Source organism: Microtus ochrogaster, unplaced genomic scaffold (assembly GCF_000317375.1).
Source record: "Microtus ochrogaster isolate Prairie Vole_2 unplaced genomic scaffold, MicOch1.0 UNK78, whole genome shotgun sequence".
Taxonomy (NCBI): Eukaryota; Metazoa; Chordata; class Mammalia; order Rodentia; family Cricetidae; genus Microtus; species Microtus ochrogaster.
In genome coordinates, this window is record NW_004949176.1 from 1,774,194 (window position 1) to 1,776,789 (window position 2,596).

A 2,596-nucleotide genomic window follows, 5' to 3' on the forward strand; every position below is an offset into this window, starting at 1 on the left:
AGAAAGGGAAACCAGTTAAAACTATTTTTCAGAAACTGAAAGTGAGTTCCTGCAAGAGACCCCATTGTCGGCCATCTTTTTGTTCTACCTGAGATGATTTATCTAGGCAATAAGGGTTGATTTTGGCTCATGTCCACAAATAACTGGCCCCAAAGTTTTGGCCTGTACTCAGGCAGGAGGCCAGTGAAGAGAAGAGACAGCCTTTGTCCCATCATCTCCTTTAAAGACATCCCCCAGGGATCTAAAAGCCTTTAAAGGGTTTGGTTAGCAGCCCCTAGTGCTATCTGTTGAGTAGACTTTAACATTTGGGCTTTTAGGAGGACAGCATTAAAGATCTTAACTCTAACAGTATGTTTGATGGATATAGAAAAGTAAACTTTAGTTTTTGTTGTGCAAAATGAAAAGTAAAATATAATTAGATAGAATCAGATTGCCACTGGAAAGAAAATTAGTGTAGAATTTGTTAACTCTGTAGTAATAGACCATGTATAAATCCATGTTTTTTGGATATTTTTATAATTATGTAATTTGGGTAACATCCAGGGAAATAGCTTTCCTGTTTTATCTCATTGACATGTTTTTGTCATTAAAAACAAATCTTCCAACAGGGAGCTGGGACCAATGAAAAAGTATTGACAGAGATTATTGCCTCAAGGACACCTGAAGAGCTACGGGCCATCAAACAGGTTTATGAGGAAGGTAAGCAGCTGGAGGTCACCGCCTTCCTGTCCTCATGTGGCTGTGGCCCCTTGTAGTTCTCATTGTCTGCTGAATGAACTGTGAGTCAGTCAGGCTGTTCTTCTTCAATAAAAACAGCAAACAAAATAATGAAGAACAAACTTGACAACACCTGTAAGGGAGATGCAGTTTGTTTTTGCCTGAGACCTGCAGACACTATAGAAATAGACTGGCCTTTTCTTCTATGTTAAATTTCTTTAAACAAATTCAACTTTATGCTAGATGTTAAGAGCTATGTAGAAGACATTTTGAGGAGTGGGAAGAAAGACTGAAACCCTTTTCCAGACTGGAGTTGATAAGACATTGATAAAAGTATGCTATTCATCTACTGGGAGTGCTTGGCTAAAGCGTCTTGTATTTTTGGATGTTATTTTTCTTGTAACCTATTTTTTTCATCAGTGAAAACAAAGTCTGTATTTTAGTCCAGTTCGTATGTCAGTGCTTTGAATGTATTCAAGTCCATGAAATGAAAATGAAGAGTCTGTTCTTGTCCGGTTTTTATGTCGTTGGACTCAGCCTAGAATGTTCGCCAGTGGTCATGGCTCTCTGTGGGCAAAGTTATAGAATTTAGATGTGATGTTATTAACCCACCAGGTAATAACAGTGTAAAATCTATGGCTACTGAACCATTACCCGGGCCTCTCTTTCCAGCATCTCTTTGTAGCCGGGATGGTCGCTCCCACTATGGCTGAGGTGACACATATCTCAAAGTGGCAGTTTATCTGCTGTCATCTTCAGAGCTCTCCGTCTAGGGGTGCTGATGCTGAGGACTGAGCATCTCTGATGCCGTAATTGTGCTGGCTGCATCCTGCTCGGTGTGTTTCTGGGCATGGCTGTGTGTCCACTGCTGCCCCGAGGACATAAAAGGCACAGCACAGTTCTTGTCCTCGGTGAGGTTAGAGTCAGTAGCTAAAGGATGATGAAATTTAGAAAGTCACACATGAAATATTAATTCAGGATGCAGATAGGAGGGAGAGGGCATTGCAGCTTTGGGGCCTTCATAATACAAATGAGATATTTGGATTTCATGGATTTCAAGAGTAGGTGACGTACTGAGTGTTCATTGAAAAATGCATGGAAGGAACGAGTTGAACATACACACAGTTCTGCGTTATCTAGCCTTAAATGTGGAACTTCCGACATTGGCGTAGCACAGATCAACATGGAAGGCATTATGTAACATAAGTGAAGTGAGCTGGGTGCAAAAAGACAAACATTTCATGATGACTTCACTTGGGTAGGCTCCAACCAAGTGATAAAACAGGCAAAGCTGTAGAGTAGAAAGTAGCATGGTATTTGCCAAGGCTGGACAGGAGAGACAGTGAAGAGAGATGGTGGGAGATGGTACTCACCGGACAGTGAGGTGGGGGGACAAGTTTTGGGGATGCGGTTGGAGCGTGGAGACTATTCATAACACCGTATCATACAAATGAAATTTGCTAAGGAACTAGAACATGAGTGTTTCATCATTCACAGTAACCTACAATGGGGTACCAGTAACCATTTCACAGTGTGTCAAGCACGATGTATACCTTAAATGCACACACTCATTTATTTATTATTTATTCCTTGTCAGTCAGCAAACTGGGGAGGAAAGGCTAAAATGGGTCTCCAGTACTAAAGGTAACTTTGATCATCAGTTAACATGGACCCTGTGCTGAGGAGCACAGACTGGGGGATCTAACGGAGCCTGACCGCAGGGAGGAGGGCACATGTGTGTGTGATGGGTTGGTATGGAGTGTAGAGAATCTGCATGCCTGGAAGATGAACACGGCTGTGAGTCAGCGGTATAAGGGCTGATGGAATGTTGAAGGAACAGTTGAAGGAGGGAAGGGGGTTTGAGGCTACATGTGATTGG

General features: G+C 42.1%; 1 protein-coding gene across 2 annotated transcripts in view; it reads left to right on the forward strand.

The window, feature by feature from the left end:
* Anxa5 (annexin A5) overlaps positions 1 to 2,558 on the forward strand; it is a 27,906-nt gene extending 25,348 nt beyond the window's left edge. The window contains exon 5 of one of the 2 annotated variants that reach the window (XM_026777637.1): positions 609 to 2,558. In XM_026777637.1, the coding sequence (XP_026633438.1) occupies positions 609 to 755 (147 nt within the window). In that variant the 3' untranslated portion in view covers positions 756 to 2,558. The remainder of the gene's footprint in view (positions 1 to 608) is intronic. The other variant, XM_026777636.1, reaches the window with a different exon arrangement.
* The last annotated feature ends 38 nt before the right edge of the window (positions 2,559 to 2,596 follow it).